The 17,116-nt window shown below is 54.9% G+C and overlaps 5 protein-coding genes across 5 annotated transcripts; 3 read left to right on the plus strand and 2 right to left on the minus strand.

Annotated features, from left to right (window-relative positions):
- Nucleotides 1–2,760: 2,760 nt before the first annotated feature.
- BJ171DRAFT_425505 (digestive organ expansion factor) lies at nucleotides 2,761–5,672 on the plus strand (the record flags this gene model as incomplete). Its single annotated transcript, XM_053107724.1, has 11 exons — nucleotides 2,761–2,894; nucleotides 3,027–3,097; nucleotides 3,174–3,286; nucleotides 3,459–3,531; nucleotides 3,623–3,779; nucleotides 3,935–4,031; nucleotides 4,280–4,365; nucleotides 4,467–4,695; nucleotides 4,941–5,071; nucleotides 5,243–5,468; nucleotides 5,583–5,672. 11 exons carry the CDS (start codon nucleotides 2,761–2,763, stop codon nucleotides 5,670–5,672), a joined length of 1,407 nt encoding a protein of 468 aa, XP_052965463.1.
- Nucleotides 5,673–6,242: 570 nt separating this feature from the next.
- On the plus strand, nucleotides 6,243–6,981 carry BJ171DRAFT_624465 (phosphatidylethanolamine-binding protein; the record flags this gene model as incomplete). The annotated part of the gene is made up of 3 exons (XM_053115482.1): nucleotides 6,243–6,324; nucleotides 6,416–6,505; nucleotides 6,635–6,981. 3 exons carry the CDS (start codon nucleotides 6,243–6,245, stop codon nucleotides 6,979–6,981), a joined length of 519 nt encoding a protein of 172 aa, XP_052965464.1.
- A 103-nt stretch (nucleotides 6,982–7,084) lies between these two features.
- Nucleotides 7,085–12,535, minus strand: BJ171DRAFT_600229 (7 transmembrane sweet-taste receptor of 3 GCPR-domain-containing protein; the record flags this gene model as incomplete). Its single annotated transcript, XM_053114996.1, has 14 exons — nucleotides 7,085–7,756; nucleotides 7,918–7,962; nucleotides 8,068–8,247; nucleotides 8,382–8,501; nucleotides 8,587–8,670; nucleotides 8,813–8,860; nucleotides 8,940–9,346; nucleotides 9,497–10,069; nucleotides 10,268–10,846; nucleotides 10,971–11,388; nucleotides 11,562–11,689; nucleotides 11,813–11,861; nucleotides 12,024–12,165; nucleotides 12,288–12,535. The coding sequence occupies 14 exons, from the start codon at nucleotides 12,533–12,535 to the stop codon at nucleotides 7,316–7,318; spliced, it is 3,462 nt and encodes a 1,153-aa protein (XP_052965465.1). The 3' UTR covers nucleotides 7,085–7,315.
- Nucleotides 12,536–12,802: 267 nt separating this feature from the next.
- Nucleotides 12,803–15,297, plus strand: BJ171DRAFT_425430 (xylulose kinase; the record flags this gene model as incomplete). Its single annotated transcript, XM_053107719.1, has 6 exons — nucleotides 12,803–12,927; nucleotides 13,030–13,174; nucleotides 13,465–13,595; nucleotides 13,736–13,838; nucleotides 13,981–14,281; nucleotides 14,525–15,297. 6 exons carry the CDS (start codon nucleotides 12,803–12,805, stop codon nucleotides 15,295–15,297), a joined length of 1,578 nt encoding a protein of 525 aa, XP_052965466.1.
- A 294-nt stretch (nucleotides 15,298–15,591) lies between these two features.
- BJ171DRAFT_476024 (uncharacterized protein) lies at nucleotides 15,592–17,041 on the minus strand (the record flags this gene model as incomplete). The annotated part of the gene is made up of 2 exons (XM_053108811.1): nucleotides 15,592–15,626; nucleotides 15,751–17,041. The coding sequence occupies 2 exons, from the start codon at nucleotides 17,039–17,041 to the stop codon at nucleotides 15,592–15,594; spliced, it is 1,326 nt and encodes a 441-aa protein (XP_052965467.1).
- Nucleotides 17,042–17,116: the final 75 nt, after the last annotated feature.

The raw sequence follows: 17,116 nt of genomic DNA on the forward strand, positions 1-17,116 counted from the left end.
GGCTCCATCTCATCACACATGGGAAGTGGGGCCAAAAAAGATACGGAGTGTGGCAAACGTGTGCAGGGGAGTTTTGGATCGATGAAGTACCATGTGTGATCGACATATCGAAGGATGGGGTTCTTGGAAATTGCTGCGGGAGCACGCTGGAATACTGATATGATTGTTGCTGTAGCTGCTGCTGTAGCTGCAATTGTTGCTGCTGCTGCTGCTGGTTGGGCTTGTAGATCTTTTGCTCTTTGTTTGGGATCATGTTGCAAAGCGCTGCATTGGAAGCCCAGGTCCACCAGAGAGAGGTTGTGGCAAGGGATCAAGCAGGAACAGCCAGCCAAATACGTCAGTACAACACGATGGAATGCCTTTGGCCAAGAGGAGAAGCTCAGCCTCGCATAGTTGTTGGAAAGGATGATCGGACAAGGTCACAGCCATGGGTGGATGAATAAGGGGGAACGACACAGGGAGCGAGAAGGATGCATGGACTGGCAGGCCCGAGTCAAGCACACGAGCCCTGGGATATACGAGGCCAGCGGCGCGGATCGAGGCAATCTGGTGGAGGAGCCGCGCAGAAATATCACATCGGCGGCGTACCGTGTGGACAGAGGAAGCTTGGCCTGGAAACGGGGTTGAGCGAATCGAGCAGAGGACCAGTCGAGGACACCGACGAGTGGAAGCAAAAAGGAGAGTCGTGCTGCTACTGCGGTGCACAAAGGGCTGGCGTTGGGTGGTGATGTTGGTGGATGAGCGGGCGAATTAACTGAGCTTGAGGGTCGTGAACCACGATGCATGCATACGCATGTTCCGACGCGGGAGGGGCTGTATCGAGACGGTCTTTTATTCGGCGGGAAGCAGGGCAGTCATGTCGGTTTGGAGCTGGCCGGGGCCGGCGGCGGCTATGGGGAAGTATTTATAGCCTCGGCTCAAACTGACTCAGCGCCTGGGTGACCGGGAATGACTCACACGCCTTCACGCTGCCGACAACGCTGCCGTCGCTGGGTCGATCTGAGTCGTCGCTGGCGCTGGGTCGGCCTGAGTCGTCGCCGGCGCCCACTGGATCGCGATGGATCCTACCAGACCGCCACCCATCCCTGCTATGCGATGCGATGCGATGCCGGGTCCAGCGAGTGCCTGCCGCGCTGGGTACTTGTGGCCGGCTCTTGTGCCTGTGCTTGCGCTTGAGAGTCTGTCGCTTCAGCCCAGCCGGCCAGCCGGTCTGCCGGAGCCGAGAAAGGCATCCAGCAGGTGGCACGCCGTCCTGTGGCTGACATGGTGGCAACGGCGCCTGCAGCAAAGGCCCTCTGCGACTCCAAATCTCTGGGAAATGGTTGTCAGGATGTTGGAACAGCAGCCGGTGGCGGCTTTGACCGGCTCATTCCGATTCCGCCCGCGCCCTCGCCGCAAGTCCTCGCTGTGTCCTCGCTGTGTCTCGCTGGCCTGTGTGTGTGTGCGCGCAGCAGCGGCTGGATCCGGTTTGTTTTTTTTGTTTTGGGCGGATCTGTTCTTGCATCCAAGCCGTCGCCAGCATCCAGCACCAGAGCCTCCCGGACCCACCACAGACACCAACGCAATCGCTGCTTCGCCATGGACTCGTCGCCGTCGGCATACGGCAAGCTGAAGAGCTTGCTCAAGAGCTCCTCGAAAAAGAGAAAGCTGGAGCGCGCCTCGTTGTCAGTGTCCAAGGCTGTCTCCAAGAAACAGCGACCGTCCACACGGAGCACCCCCAGCCAGCAAAGCCGTGCTGGCGACCCGGAACGGGACAGCGATGGCCATATAGAGTCCGACGACGATGCCGACGATAGAGCGGATGAATATGGAGAAGACCATGAGGGTGACGAAGACGAGGATGAAGACGAGGATGAAGACGACGATGCCTTGGACAGCGAGAGCGATGGTGCGTTTCCCGTCGAGGCGTCCGTGGATGGCTCTGCTCATCGGGCAACGGGATGGAGACCCTGTCCGCGGTTCAGGATCTGACCCATATCATCGTTCTATGTCGCTTGTTCAATGTTGGCACCTCTGGTATGCAGATGATGATAATCACGAGGGTAAGACACTTGTTTTGCCCACTATGCGGAGCTCCAGCTCCAGCGGGGACCAGAGTCGATCTGGCGTAGAGCATTGCCATACCTACCTTACGCCGCTGACTTCTGCCGTTCCGGAGGCGGCTTTCGCATGCGAGAGAATGTAGTGCGACTGGCATCTCACCCACAAACTCTGTGGTCTCTCCAGACTTTTACAACGTCCATTTCAGCGACGGGAACACACAGGACTTGGACTACCGCATCGCTGCCGTCGAAAACAATGCCCTGCAGCTCGACCACTTCGAGGACGATACGTTCGAGAACATCATCGTGTACTCTCCCGAGAACTCAGGTCAAGCCGTCAAGAAACCCGACTCACATGCAAAATTGGTGGATTACAAGGTCAGTAGCCTGTTCGGCGGCATTTGTGTTGGCACAGGGACACACCCGTCTGCAGATTGCCAGTCGTTGGTACCCGAAATTGAAATCACCCGTGCTGACATTGCCCGTTCGGTTTAAACCTGTTTCACCCCGACGCGATCTCGTCGTTGTGTGGATCGACATGGCAGGTCAAATCCAAGTTGGTGGATAGCTGGCCGAAGCTAAGCGCCGGATCGGATCAGGCAGAGGGTACTGATGCTGATGTTGATACTGACGATGGATCCAGGAGTGCAGATCATAAGGGTGGACACTGACGTCTGTATCCTTGCGCATTCACCTCTCTGCGGCCCTGCAAGGCCGCATGACGCCGCTGCAGTCCAAGTTCTTCCACTTCTTCAACCAATACGCCGACGTATATCACCCCGATTACAAACTGAGCCAATGGGATCAAATCCGGAGTATATATTGTCTTCACGCCATGAACCATGTCTTCAAGTAACGTCAGCTGAGCAGTTGCAATGATATCCTGTCGATTTGTGCCAATATCTCTTTGAGATGCGTTCGAGAATTGGACGGCGCTTCTTGTTACTATGCCAGTGGCTCATTCGATGCTGGTTTTATGTCCAGGACTCGCGACCGTGTGCTGAAGAACAATCAGAAGCTCAAAGCGCATCCAGACCAGTATGCAGAGGGCTTTCGTCGAGAGATATCCGTATGGGCAGCTTACTCGGCCCGAGCATGTTGTAACCGCTTGGACGGACTTGAATTGCAGAGAAATCCGAGATCAAGGCTACACTCGACCCAAGGTGTTGATTCTCGTGCCATTCAAGAACGACGCCCTCGATATTGTCAAGAAACTCATCGTGCTTTCAGGAACAAGCCAGCAGGTATGTTGACTAATGAGCAACAAGATTTTACCATTGCCAGCCAAGCAATGGCCTCGTACTTCTGCACCGCCATCTGCTGACAACGCAGCATATACGAGCAACATACAGTCTATCTGAATAAGCTTGTTGACTCCCTTATCTGATTCTCGATGGCCGGATCGCGGTCGGGCAGGAAAACAAGAAGCGGTTTTTTGACCAGTTCAAGATCGACGATACAAACGACGTCATCGATCCTCGAAAGCCAGGTATGAAGCAGAACGGGCTTTGTAAACGCATCCCATTGCGACCCATACTGTGCTCACACAATCGCACTCTTGATGCCGTACTGTTCGCTAGAGGATTACAGGAGGATCTTTGAAGGTAACATCGACGACTGCTTCCGAGTCGGCATCAAGTTCACTCGAAAGAACATGAAGTTATTCTCCAACTTTTACGCATCCGATGTGATTATCGCATCGCCGCTTGGGCTCCGGTTGATCATCGGATCCAAAGGGTAGGTGACTGTGCGGGGTGTTGCAGAGACAACGCTTGCGCTTAGAGCGCTCCGAACGAGGCTTCGCGGCAGTCGCAATCGCAATCGCAAGTGCGGCTGCATCTTGGTCTCGCTGCATCGCTGACGCAGTGTTGACTGCTTTGTCGAACTTGAAGCGACAAGAAGCGCGACTATGACTATCTATCGTCAATTGAGGTAGTTGTTGTCGACAAAGCCGACACGATTCTGATGCAAAACTGGGACCACGTCGAGGTAATATATCCCTGACTGGTTGTAAAATGCATGCCGTAGCCTGGATGCGTCTGTGCTACCATATATGAACGTCGTCACCTTGGTAGCGCAGCTGCATCGATGGCAGTAGCCAATGGTGGCATGAGTGACCAAAGTGCAAAGTCCAAAGCGCCAAGAGGCAAGACCTGCAAAGGTCGTCGATAACGTGATACGTCAACGAGCCAAATCCAGAGGGACAGTCGAGCTAAAATCATCTTTGTCCAACGTAGCACATTTTCAATCATCTCAATCTGACGCCGACCGAAGCACATGGATGCGACTTTTCTCGGGTCAGATCTTGGTATTTGGATGGAAGGTAGATTGACTTTCAATAAGCCTCAGCTCATTTGCTATCGAAGAGCTCTGCGATATCTGGATCTGGTCCGATATCTGGATCTAATGCCCAGCTTCACCCAGAGCCAAGAACTTGCGACAAACGATCGTGCTTTCGGAGTATGCGACGCCAGAGCTGAACGCGCTGTTCAACCGTCGCATGAAAAATGTGTTCTTGAAGACGCGCACCAAGTCGCTCTTTGCCGGAAGTATATCCGATGTTGTCGTGCAAGTTCCCCAGCTGTTCCATCGAATCAACTCAAGATCGTTGAAGGAAGAAGACGATACTCGATTTACGTACTTTGTTGAGAAGGTAGATGCTCAGATATGACGACCATGAGTGAGCTAAAGCCAGTTGGTCGTGATAACGAGGCAAATGGCAGGCAAATGGCGGCTTGAATGCATCTCCCTAAGCATCACCATCGCAGCAAACACTCGATGAGCATACGGACGGAAGGGCACTCGTCGACTTGTCAGCAGATGGCAGACGGATCGTGACCGAGTGCTGCAACTAACGCGCGCTTCCCCGATGGGTTTCGATTGTGTCGTGAATACTAGGTTCTTCCCACCCTGAGACAGTCCGCCGTCTCTCAAAAGCACACACTCATCTTTGTCCCATCCTTTGTGGACTTTGTCCGCGTGCGCAATTACTTTTCCGAAAAGGAAGAGAACTTTGAGCTGCTTTCAGAGTAAGCATTCCTCGTCCTGTCCTGTCCACGCATATTCCTCCGCGACGGAGAAAGGGATAAGGCAGCTCCGCAGCTCAGCCGCTGTCGGCTGGTTTCGCCAGAGGCAGGTTTGGTGGCGCCCAGAGTTGAGTAACTTACGCATCGGACCTTCACGCGCTGATCACTGCCCAGATATTCCTCCGGAAGCGATATTGCTCGGGCCCGCTCGGGTCTCTACCACGGCAAGCTCGACTTTGTTCTGTGTTCCGAGCGCTTCCACTTTTTCAAGAGATACAATCTCCGCGGTGTTCGACATCTGGTGTTCTATGGTCTGCCTGATCACCCGGGTTACTATCCCGAGTTGATGAACATGATGCACAAGGCCCCGGACAACACCTGCACGGTTCTCTACTCCAAGGTACGTTGTAGGTTGCAGACACGAGGGGGGGTATCTGAATGGTCTGCTGCTGTGTGCGCATAGCATTGGTCGCAGCATCCAAGGCTGACGGCTCTTCGTGCGGCATCTATGCAGTATGACAAGCTCAAACTCGAGCGCATTGTCGGCAGCAAGCGCGTGGACCGCATGTGTGAGGGCGAAAAGGATGGCTTTATGTTCACCTAGTTCGTTCTGTCGTTGCGCATGGACGAATACATCTGCTCGAGTCGCAGCCGAATCTGTCGATCCCGAAAGAGCGCCGGTCGTTCGCTTGGCTGCGCGCAGGGATTGTGCTTGTGTTGTCCATCTGTCCATCTGTCCATCTGTCCATCTGTCCGTGCTGGTTGGTCCCGCTGCTCGCGTCGCTGACGTGGTAGCCTCCGGTGGTTGGCTCTGATGTCTTCCGCGTCCATCCGGCGTCACCACAACAACCTGCCCGTCACGCTTGCGTGGCGGTGACCGAGAACGCGTCACGCCGCTTGCTGTGCCGGGAGGCAGCCAATGGAGTACGTGCGCAGCAGTCGCTCAGCATGACTCGCCACGCATGGGCACCCACACGTGACGAGGGCGGCACGACATCAAATACGCCCGCCCATCCGGGTGTCGGCCAGAGCCCCATCGCAGAAGCAACAGCACGAGAAGCAGCTACAGCCGATTCCGAAATCCGATACACCCACAGCCAGAGATCCCGCCGCCCGGTGTCTCTCTGATCCAATCCACGACAGTCCCTGCCCCGTCCCACCCAAGCCCGCAATCATGCTGACCCAGGAACAAAAGATGCAAGCCGCCCTGCTGAAGGCGTCAAAGGCTCTGATAGACTCCAGTATCCTCGGCGAAGGTAAGATAGATGTCTTATCCAGCGGAGTGGCAGACTGTTTGCTGAGAGTGCGACCCACGACTAACCGTGACCTGTGCCTCTCGTGCCACAGTTGTCCCAGCCGAGTTTCGCCCCTCGGTCGAGCTCAATGTCAAGTATCTGTCCAAGAAAGTGACGTACGGCAAGGAACTGAACATCGATGGTCAGTATAGATTACGTTTTGGTGGTCGCTCCACCGGAGACGAGGCGTGAGCGACACGACCAGCTGACCATATCCTCCCGCCTCAACGCTCATCCCCGGCTATTGCAGGCACCCATCTGATTCCTGAAGTCTCGTGGATCCCTGAAGAAGGAGCATACTATACCCTGATCCTGACCGATCCCGATGTCCCGTCAAGGAAAAATCCCGAGGATGGAGAGTACCGTCACTGGGTCGTCTCGAACATCCTGAACTCGGACTACGCCAACGGCGAGGACTTGACCGAATACGAGCCGCCGTGTCCTCCGGTCGGCACCGGTCTTCATCGGTACATCTTCCTTCTCTACAAACAGCCCGGCTTCCTGGACCTGTCAGTCATTTCCAAGAGGCGAGAGCGCTGGGAAGCTGATTCATGGGCCAAGAGCTTCGGCATGGAGCTGGTTGGCTGCAATTTCTTCAAGGGCCAGCAAAAGCAATAGTCAGATGCATGAGTACATGCCATCACGCACATTCTCCTCTATAGACGCGTCGTGATTCTGGACGCCTATCTATCACAAACGTATGTAAATATATTGATATTTTGGCTCTACTGCTGGCTGGACAAAGCTGCAGGTGTGAAAGGAGGAGCACTATTCTGCAGCAGCTTTTGAGTGAAAATGCAATCGATATCATTTCTATCCGAATAACTGAGAAATTGGAGATGGATGAAGTATGCCAAATGAAGTCCATGAATCACATGGTACATCCTGAGTCGGATTGAGCCTCCCGTGTATTGATGGCAAGACAGCGACTGCCGCGCTGCTTTGGCTCGATTCACTGAGGCTCGATGTTATCGTACTTTGGCAGAGGAGTTTCAGGGGTATTGACTTGGGTGTCGGTCGGGAGTGTCGACTTGCTCTCGTTCTCCTTGCTTGTTTTCTTCAGGGCCACCTGAAGAGGCGCTGGCGAGCCACGGGCCTTGACCTCCATTGTTTTCTCCGACGGCTGACGATCCAACTTGGGTCGAGCCTGGGATACGGTAGCGTTTGAAACAGAGGAGCCGTGGCTGTCGTCTCCGCTGCTGCTTGTTGCATAGGTCTTGGGTTTTTTGTTTGCCTCCTCTGGATCTTTGACACAGGTGTAAATCTTGGCGCCCATCAGCAGCAGCACCGTCACAAGATTCGGCAGCAGGACTGAGACGCTCTTGATCGAGAACGCGACCGTAGGGTCCGGAATGAAGGTGCTGACAAGCAGCAGCAGCGCACCAAGCAGGGCCTGGCAGTCCGTGGGAGAAAAGTTAGCGTTTGATAGCGAGTGTCGTTATGTGATATTTGTTGTGGTATGCGTTATTCCGAGGCAGGGCCATCGGCGATGCCAAATCGTACAAACATCGATACAAAGCCTGGAGGCATTTGAAGCACCGGGGACAGACTCACCCAATTGTAGCACGTGAATCCAATCATCTTGGCCTCGTTGAAGTCCTGGAAAGTCAAGGTGATGCCAAAGTCAGCAACACGCCCCGGTCGCCAGGGCTGCGGCGCTATTAGGTTCATCAGGATCGGTACAGAGTATCCCAGATCACTTACAGAATGAACATTTCTGATGCTGTAGGCATAGAACACAGCGACTGCCTCAAGAACAAGGTGGATGCCCAGGCTGACGGAGGTGAAGATCGAGTCGGTGCATCGATCCAAAGTGAAGAAGTTGTAGATCTTGGTCACCTGGGGGGTCGGAGGGCTGACGAGGGTCCAGGCAACAAGGTATCCCTTCGAGGTAGCAACGGTATGTCGTACTCATGGTCAATCACAGTGTCCCATTGGTGAGGCCGCTGGGGAGCAAGCGAGCTGGATCGATCCGATTCCAAAGCTTGATCTTTTCGTTCAGAGTGTACGATACTTACGATGATGGCAAAGAGGCCAACGATCAAGAATCGCGATAGATAGGCGTCGGTCAGCGACGCCGCGCTAGATTTGCCTCGCTTCGTCGTGAATATGACAAAGATTCTGTAGGTTTTGAGGATCTGCGTTTGCAATGCCAGTTCAATTTTGGAACGGTATCAAGGACTCTGAGCGATATACACAGAGACTCGAGCATTGTGTTCTTACCAGCGAGGGGAATAGAACCATGAACCCAAGGTTTTCCAGCCATACACTTGTGAGACAGTCTGTCACAAAGACAGAGCAGAATGCCTGAAGAGCAAGAGGAAAGATGTCGTCAGTCTCAAAGCCTGTGCATGAGAGTGCGGTGGCCTCGATGTGGTATCGTTTTCGTGATTCGTGCTGACAGAAAACTGAAGTAGAGCGCCAAAGGATCGGCACAGCGGTTGCTTACCAGCATGGCTCCAAAGACCATCAAAATGGCAAAGGTCGGGGCAGTCGTCTGCGGAATTGGATGAAGGAATTGTAAGTGGCGGCTGAGAAGAGCTCTTGAACGATCGCAGAGCGGCCATGCGATTTACCTTGATGATGTAGATGCCCCTGTATTTGTAGAGCCCCGCCAAAACCGCCAGGGCCACGGCAAAAAACAGAGCCGCTATGACTTTGAATGCGATTCGGGCAGACGAATCGATCACCATAACGGTGAGGCACTTGAGCGAGTCCGAGTCCCATAGCTGTCCAGGATCACAGTTTTTGACGTAAATGTCGTAGGTAGGGAGGACGGCATTTGACCCAGCCACAGCCTGCACGCCAGTGAGGGCTGAGATTTGAATGCGATATTGCCCAGGAAGCCCTGGGATCACGATATCCTTGAAGGTGACTTCGTGGCTTGTGGCATTCAGAATCGTCTTCATGGTCTCGCCCTGCAAAGTTACGTTCTGTAAAATCTCTGTGACGGCCAGAATGACGGGCTGCTGCAGATTGATGTCTAAGCGCGGTGAAAGGAGCATTGTTCATCCTTTGTCAGCGGAAGCGATCAGGTAATTTGCACACCCTGCACCGTCGGATCGCGACAGACTTCTAATATTGCGCAAATCGATACACAGCCTTTATGTTGTAGTGATGACACTCTGCTTACCAGGTGGGTTGCCAAATGAGTTCACGGCCTTCACGTTGAACGGCGGGATTGGTTGGGTCACCTCGAGCGTCGGTCTGAGCAGGCTGTTGCTGAAGTCAATGACCAAGGTTGATGCGGGGCTCTTCCACGCGATTCCTCCATTTCCAGAGTTGACAAAGGAGCCACTCGTCAGGGCCTGTGAAACGCCATAGGCAAATGTCGTGTTGTAGAAGAAAACATCGCCACTTCCGAGCAAGCTGCCCTGAGAGGTGAAGCTGATCGACGGGCTGGATTGGAAGTAGGCAACTGATCCGAGGGAGGCTGTTGTGCCTCGGCAGGTAACCGATCCATTCAGAACCAAGGTCGGGTTGTCGTCCATTTCGAGGAAGCCGCCATAGGTCGCTGCGCTAGCCGTGTTCACCTGGGTGGTGCTGCCGGTGAGAAACTGGAGCGTCGACATGCCTGTGCTGTAGATAGCGCCGCCTGGGCCGAGGCTGATAGTGTTTTGGAAGATGTTGTTGTTGGCAAAGCTAACGGTCGAGGAGGCAGGAAGACTTCCTTGTGGAGGCACGGTGTATAATCTTATGGCACCACCTGAGGGGCCAACACCACGGTGCAGATTATGCATGAGCAGATGTCACCAAGGACGGCATACCGATGAGCACGTTTTTGGCAGGTAAACGACCATCGAAAGAAAGCAGTAGTACACCTCCGAATGCATATGCGTCACCGTCCGGATGGTCTGCACGATGGCGTCCGATGGCATGTGTTGGGCAGCCGAGAATGGCTTACCTCCGAGTGCGGCCGTATTGTTGACAAAGGTACAGCCGTCAAAGGTAAAGACGGAGCCAAGGTTGATCTTGGCCACACCACCGTTTCCGCCTGTTGAGGTGTTGATGAAGGTGCAGTTGCGCAAAGTGGCAATGTTCTGTGGTCCCGGAGCGTCCTGGACTTCGGTGTAAAATACACCGCCATCAAACTTGCCCAGGATCTGACTAAACTTTGAATTCTCTATCGTTAGGTGGCTGTCGATGAGGTCAACAAATCCTCCCATGTTGGCGGTGGACGATATGACAGTGATGTTTCGGCAGTAAATTTGCGAAAACTCCATCACGAGCATGGTACCACCCGAACCGCCGGCTGTGAGATTCTGGAAGAGAGTATTGGTGATGTTGAGTTGGACGTGATCGTACGAATATATGGCCGTCGCTTGAGTATTTGCGATCGAGTCTCGGAAGACAGACTGGTCGATTGTCATCCGGGCCCCTGTATTCAGGAAAATGATTCCTGTGTTTGTGGTTGCACCGGCGACGTAGAGTCCGGTGATGCTGGTCCATGTTATGGTCGTGCCGTCTGTGTTGTCCATATAGACTGAGGGGGTGGCAAGTGGGAGACTTAGTGACGAAGCTGGATACCGGTGAGTGGATCGAGAGCACCGACTAATCCCGCAGCATATTCAAGGCCGGTCAGTATCACTGTTGTAGTCACAACGCACCGCATGAGGCCCAGGGGCCATAGCTATTGATGCAGTAGCCTCCGTTCCACTGAAAAGTCGAGGAATGGGTGATAACGATCCCTCCAATAGATCCGCCGGAACACAGGCTGATGCCGACGTTATTGAAGACAAGGCTCGATGCAGAGTCCATATAGGCTATGGGGCCGGATTGGCTCGCAGTGATGTTGTTGAAGACACTGTTTGAGACCACCACCGTTGCTTGGTTGGTGATATGGAGGGCGGCGGCACTTCCAACAATGCTGACCTGGGTCACAGTGGCTCCCTGCAGCGTGAGCTGGCTGCCGTCGATGGTGAACAGAGCGCCGTTGGAGCCCGAGCCAGACCCAGAGCTCGTGCGCGAGATGCCGGTGGCTATGAACCCGTTCAGGTTGACTCTAGACGACCCTGCGATTACCATCTAGTGGTTTCCATCAGAGGAGATGATACCGTTGGGTGAAGGATGTGGATGAATGAGGAGGGAAATGAATGGGGAGAAGGTGGAAGACGGCAGACCAGCGTATAGTTTGCGATGATCAATGTATCGCATCGCACGACATGCTTCCAATTGCTGCAACGATATGGTGTACTCACAAACGACGAAAAGAAACGAGCATCGATCGAAGCGCCGACTTGGACTGTGTTCACCGCAGTAACATTGGTGCCTCCCACGTTGGCGGTGCCATCGATCTTGATGACAGCAGCGTTCAGGTAGTTGAGGTCTTCATCCGGATATGGTCAAGGATGCAGGCGAATGTCAGTAATGGAATGTTCTCTCGCGATGACAGACTGGTGCAATCTGATGGCTTAGACACGCTCGATTCCATCGGAAACAACAGACTCACTCTGAAACTGCACAGTGTTCATCGTCAGAGTTCCGCCTTGAATCCAGAGCTGGAGTGCGGAGAGTCAGATGTGTGAGTATGCAGTGGATTGCAAAAGTGCACGGGCATGCGAGTTTCGAGGGTTTTCGCGGAAAGTGTGTGCAGGTCTCAGCTCCCTGGTGCCAACTGCAGATCTGCTCGCGGCGCTTCGGCGAGCGACTTTGTTACGAACCTGTCCGCCTGGATAAGTGCTGGTGGCAGTACTTGTGGTGCTCATTGATGGGAACTGAGTGCTATTGGAGGAGTTTGTGGCAGCGTATCCGACGAAGCTGACATTGTTGAGGGTAAGAGTACCAAGGACTATAATTGGAGGGCTGCGACGGGCAAGAAGTCATTGGGAATGGCGATTCCAAACGGCACAGTCAGTTTCTTATAAGACTGGATGGGCAGCTATCGATGTCACCAGCACCCTGCACCAGGGCTGGGCGGCGCCTACCAATTGACAAAGATGGTATTGTTGATGACTAGCGACGCTCCAAGGCCGATAGTATAGGCATTGGCGGTATTTGCCGGGGTTCCGCTCTGGCACACCCGCATGCCGGTGGGGCCCGTGGGGTTGAAGCTCTGAGCATCCACAAAGCACCAGAGCAATGTCACCAGCAGCCACGCCAAGCGGACATGGGCTGGCCATGCATTCTTGGGAGGCCTCGGCAGCATGTTTGTCCTTGCAGCGCTGTAGCTCATGGTCCGCGCCGATTTTGGGATCCGAGCTGGATATTTGACTGGAAAGTACGCAACTGGTGCTGGCGGGGGAGGGATATCGAGCCCGAGGACGCCGCTGCGAGCCAGGTGCAGGCGGTGGGCGGCGAGCAAGAAAGGGCGGCGGATTCTGCCGTCCTTCCAACCAGGATCCCCACTCCATCTTATATAGGTGCTTTGGCAGCCGCCTCGTCTTTCGAGACATATTGCATGCGACGACGTCACTCAAACTGCCCAGCACGATAGCACGTCATGACAATCACCTGTGGATTCGACTTTAGCACCCAGCAGGTCAAGGCGGTGATCGTGGACAATGCGACGTCGTCCGTGATTGATGAGGCAACCGTGCACTTCGATGACGATCTGCCACATTACAGGTCTCGGACGATATGTTTGCAGCCATATGAGACGCTTGCTTCTCAGTGCCGGCAATCACTCGGTGGCCGCCATGGCTGAGCCCATCTCTCTGGCGCTTCTAGGACAGTTGGCGGCTGCATACAGGACGGCCTGCGGGTCACATCGCCGACGCTGATGTGGGTCGAGGCTCTGGATCTGGTCCTGAACCGCATCCTGAGGAATGGAGTCGATATGTCCAAGATCCGATCAATCTCGGGCTGTGGCCAGGTAACCAACTTGTGCTGGAATCTAGGGTGGCCCTCGATGTCCCCACTCACCTGGATTGTCATGGACGGCGGCGCAAACGCTGAATCTAGATGCGGCTTCGATTGAGAGCAGGCTTCTGAGCCTCGATGATGGCGCTGGCCGATTGTTCCATCTTTGTCCCAAGCTGATCGCACTGTGCTCACATCGCTCTCCCTCCTTTGCCGACACCCGCAACTGGAAATCCTGCAACTTATCCCTCGTCGCCACCGGGTTGGACGGGCTGTCCTTTGGCTTTGCCGTGAATGATCCAGCAACATGGGAGTGTCTACTGGAAGCTGGGATCCCACAAGCTCCTCCAGAATCTATCACCCCATAGGCCGTTGAGAGACCAGCTGGCGAGCGCCTTCGCCACCAACGACTCGCCCATCTGGCAAGATTCGAGGTACGCCCACCGCTTGCTTGGAGAAGGATGCCAGTGCAGAGGCGAGCTTTGGAATGCAGGCAGCTTGCTGCACGATGCGCCGAGCCGCTATGATCTGAGCAGTGCGGCATGGCTCTTTTGCCCCCTCGTCCTCCCAATAGCACCCACAAGCAATGCGAAGAAATAGAGGCGGCCAAAGGCGGACCTGAACGACTCGCTGAGATTACCGGATCGCGCGCTTACGAGCGGTTTACGGGCGAACAGGTACCGGGAGTACGACTGCTGCAAGGTGTCAGGAGGGCTGGGTCTCCAGAAGCCGTCGGCCACGCTCAACGATTGCAGTTGACGCTTGTAGCTCGCAGGTGCTGGATTGACGATATGCTCACTTCCTCGGCTTTGCCAACAGATTGCAAAAATCGCGAACGAACAGCCCGCGGTTTACTCTCGGTGCGAACGAATCTCGCTTGTCAGCTCCTTTGCGGCGTCGATTCTGATTGGCGGCTACGCCGGAATCGATATGGCCGACGGAAGCGGCATGAACCTGCTCGATATTTCGACTCGCACGTGGGATGAAGATCTTCTCGAGTACTGCGGTGGCCCGGAGGGCCCGAAGGCTCTGAGACGTCGCCTTGGCGAACCTGTTTTGTCGCAGTCGGTGCTCGGATCCATCTCCCGTTACTTTGTCGAGCGATATGGCTTCGATCCAGGTAGGCTCGGAGCGCATGGATGGACGCCCTTGGCGGGCCCTGAATGATGGCTGTTTCAGTCGAACGAAGCATGCGACCTCAGCTACCCGACAGCTGTGTCGAGAGGGATCGCCATGATATGGATAGTGCTGCTCCTCATGGTATCATGTCGGTCAGCGCCTGAACTTGAGCTGGGGCTCACTTTGATGGCGTATCCGATCGTAACTGACCATCGGACCTGTCCGGCCAACAAACCAACAATAGAATGCAAGATCGTGGCATTTACCGGCGACAATCCTTCGACGCTGGCCAGCTTCCCAACCCAGGACGGCGATGTGATTGTCTCGCTTGGGACAAGCGACACTGTGTTCATGACCCTCTCGAAGCCCCGGCCCTCCCTGGACGGGCATGTCTTTTGCCACCCGCTCTACAGCCAAAAGTTCATGGCCATGCTATGCTACCGCAACGGGTCGCTGGCTCGGGAGAGGATCCGAGACAAGCACGCCGATGGCTCCTGGGATCGCTTCAACTCCGTCGTCGAGCAGCATGAAGCCGGATGCGGCGGACGGGTTGGGTTTTACTACTTTGATCCTGAAATCACCCCGCGGGCACACGGGGTCTTCAGGTTCGAGGACCACAGACTTGTGCCCGAGTTTCGGCTCGACCCATCCGAGAGCCCCTACGATCCGCGTGCGATCCTGGAAAGCCAATTCCTCTCGATGCGATACCATGCCGAAGCCATCGGACTGTCTCCAAAACGCATTGTTGTAACGGGAGGTGCCTCGGGCAACAAGACCATCGTGAAGGTGCTCTCGAATGTGTTTGGTGTGCCTGTGCTTCAAACGCAGCAGGTGAACTCGGCCGCCCGCGGGGGTGCACTGAGAGCAGCGATGGCGCTTGATTCCGAGATGTGTCTGGATGAGCGATCCCTGCTCTTGGCTGCTGTGCCCGACACCAATTACAGCAATCTCTATTCAGCCATGTTGGATGAATACGCGCTGCTGGAAAGAGAAGTCTGTGTTCTCGGACAATTCTAGTTTCAGAGACGCTTTTATGTCAAAGGACAGCTGAGCTGCGAAAGAGATCAACAACCGAGTACCCTGGACACATGTAAATAAAGGCCACCTGCGGCATACCGATGCCCCTTCAGAGTGGAGCGGAGATATCCCAGCTATCACGGAAAGTGTTGCGCGCCACATTGATTGCAATTGCATCCTCGAGCTGGATGATATATGGTCATTGTGAATGGCGGATGTGTGGATTCATATCGATAAAGTAATTCTGTGGGCACTGTATTTGAGAAGCACTGCATTTCCGTCGTCCCTTCGTTCTCATGACTGTCGCGGCTTGGTGACTTGCGTGAGGGCTGGGGCAGCCTTGGCATACTCACTCCTCATTTGTGCTATAATTGGCATCATCGTCGTCGTCATCGTATTCGTCGTCATAGTTGTCATCGTCATGATCGTCGTCGTCGTCGTCATCGTTTCCACGATGGCCTTCATCGTGAGCAACCCATGACATTTTTGGATAGTCGATGTAGACTTTGCCCAGGCTGTTCATTTGACGATATTCGTTGAGCTTCCGAACTTGGCTGTCTTGGTCCTTGGTATGGTGGTCTCGACACATGATGACGGTGGCAAGGTTTGCGAGCCGAAAGAGAGGCTCGAGCGTATCGACATGCGCACAGCCCCGAAGGTTGAGGATCCTGAGCTTTGCCAGCTTCGAGAGCGCCGAGATCGAGGGAATCAGGACACATCCCAGCAAGCTGAGGTCAACCAGATTGACGAGGGTCTCGAGAGGTTGGACTGAAGCCACGGACGCACACATCGTGAGGTCCAGATGGGTTAGGCTGGCGAGGCGGGCCAGGGGAGCAATCGATTCAATTTGGCCACATCCAACCAGAATGAGGTGAGTCAGATTTGGAAGGCCTGAGAGGAATTCGAGAGACGCCAGCGAGCTGCATCCGCTAAGATCCAGGCACTGGAGCGGAGAGGCCGCTGGAGCTTGTGGCGAAGCAAGCTGATCAGGAAGCAAGCCCGGCGAGACCTGCAACAAATCAACCCCATTGGGATCGGCAGACTCGAGCTCGGTCTGGGGTAGATCGGTGGGAGCATGAGGTTCCTCGGTCGCCCCACAGAGCCGACCCGAGCTCGGAATGGTTCGGAGTTTGGGGCAGGACAACTCTATGTGCTGAGAGACGGAGAGTAGAGTACCGAACGACAGCGGCAACCGGCGGAGCCTGTGTGATTCAATGGCAATGTGGATGGGCCTCCAAAAACAAACGGTCTCTGGGAGCTGGGTGCAGCCGTGGACATGAAGGAGCTCGTACTCGTCCATTTCGTGGAGACCAACGTCGTCGGGCATGGTGCCATGGATGACCCAGTTGGAAAGCGTCCTGGAGTCTTGGGCGGCGAACTCTGGTGCATGTCGCCAGCGCGCGGCGAGCGCTGCTTGGTGGTTCGTCGCCAGGTGCTTCATTGCAGCAGAGATACGAGGCGACAAAACGGCGGCCTTCCAGATCTCGGACTCGCAGACATACGGAGTGGCACGGGTTCGACGCAGGAACGCATCTGCGGCGATCACAGCAGCACGATGGCCATTGTCGAGCTCGGCGGCCGAGAGGCGAAAGTAGGCCCGAAAGAGTCGCCGCCAGTAGGGCGGTTGATCGAGCTGCCTTCGGAGACGCTTCGAGACGGCGCACAGCTTTGTCCACTCGACGGGACCGAGGTCGTCGATGAGCAGCCCAGCGGCCACAGGGGTATGGTCAAGCAGGAAGGACATGGAGCAGGGCGCAGCGGGGTCACCAGCGGGAGGGCGAGTGGATCGAGACGGAGCAGAGTGGCGGTCGCCAGAGGA

The sequence above is a fragment of the Polychytrium aggregatum genome, assembly GCF_025602895.1.
Source record: "Polychytrium aggregatum strain JEL109 chromosome Unknown BJ171scaffold_25, whole genome shotgun sequence".
Classification (NCBI taxonomy): Eukaryota; Fungi; Chytridiomycota; class Chytridiomycetes; order Polychytriales; genus Polychytrium; species Polychytrium aggregatum.